Genomic DNA, 656 nt, shown 5'->3' with positions numbered 1-656 from the left:
TCAGTTTTCACATTCATCTGATCACTAGAGGGAGTGAAGAATCGCTTCAGTTCATTCAAACTGTGCTGTGAAACAAACCATGATCTCTTCATCTTTAGTGCTGCTTCTGGCAGTGATATCCTGTAAGTTTAGTCTGATTTCTGTGTGATACATCATTTTGTTAGTAAAAAGCTTGTAAACAGATTTTAAGCATCATGCTCTCTTATTAACTGGTATTATTTGATTTGATACAGGTATTGATTCATATGAACTCACTCAGCCTGAGTCTCTGACTGTCCGTCCTGATGCCACTCTCACTATCAACTGTAAAGTCTCCTATTCAGTTACAAGCTATGCTACAGGCTGGATTCGTCAGCCTGCAGGAAAAGCTCTGGAGTGGATTGGAATGATCGGGTATAGTGGAGGCTTATACTACAAGGACTCGCTGAAAAGCAAGTTCAGTATCACCAGAGACACTTCCAGTAACACAATAACACTGCAAGGAAAGAATATGCAAGCTGAAGACACAGCTGTGTATTATTGTGCCAAAGAAACACAGTGACAGACGCCAACAGCCTCCCTGTACAAAAACACCATCATCATCATATTACAAATTAAAAGTGTTTCTGATCATTTCCCCAGTCTAATCACTAAAAATAATTTGCACTTAAATAAAG

General features: G+C 39.2%; 1 gene segment (V, D, J or C); it reads left to right on the top strand.

Moving 5' to 3' along the window:
• The first annotated feature begins 15 nt into the window (after positions 1-15).
• LOC107576586 (Ig heavy chain V region 914-like) lies at positions 16-565 on the top strand. The segment is given in 2 exon segments: positions 16-122; positions 234-565. Coding segments are annotated over 2 exon segments (351 nt in total).
• Positions 566-656: the final 91 nt, after the last annotated feature.

Source organism: Sinocyclocheilus grahami, unplaced genomic scaffold (assembly GCF_001515645.1).
Source record: "Sinocyclocheilus grahami isolate Dianchi unplaced genomic scaffold, SAMN03320097.WGS_v1.1 scaffold3977.1, whole genome shotgun sequence".
Lineage (NCBI taxonomy): Eukaryota > Metazoa > Chordata > Actinopteri > Cypriniformes > Cyprinidae > Sinocyclocheilus > Sinocyclocheilus grahami.
The sequence above is the reverse complement of the archived record's forward strand: the minus strand, read 5'-3'. Positions and strand labels throughout refer to the sequence as shown.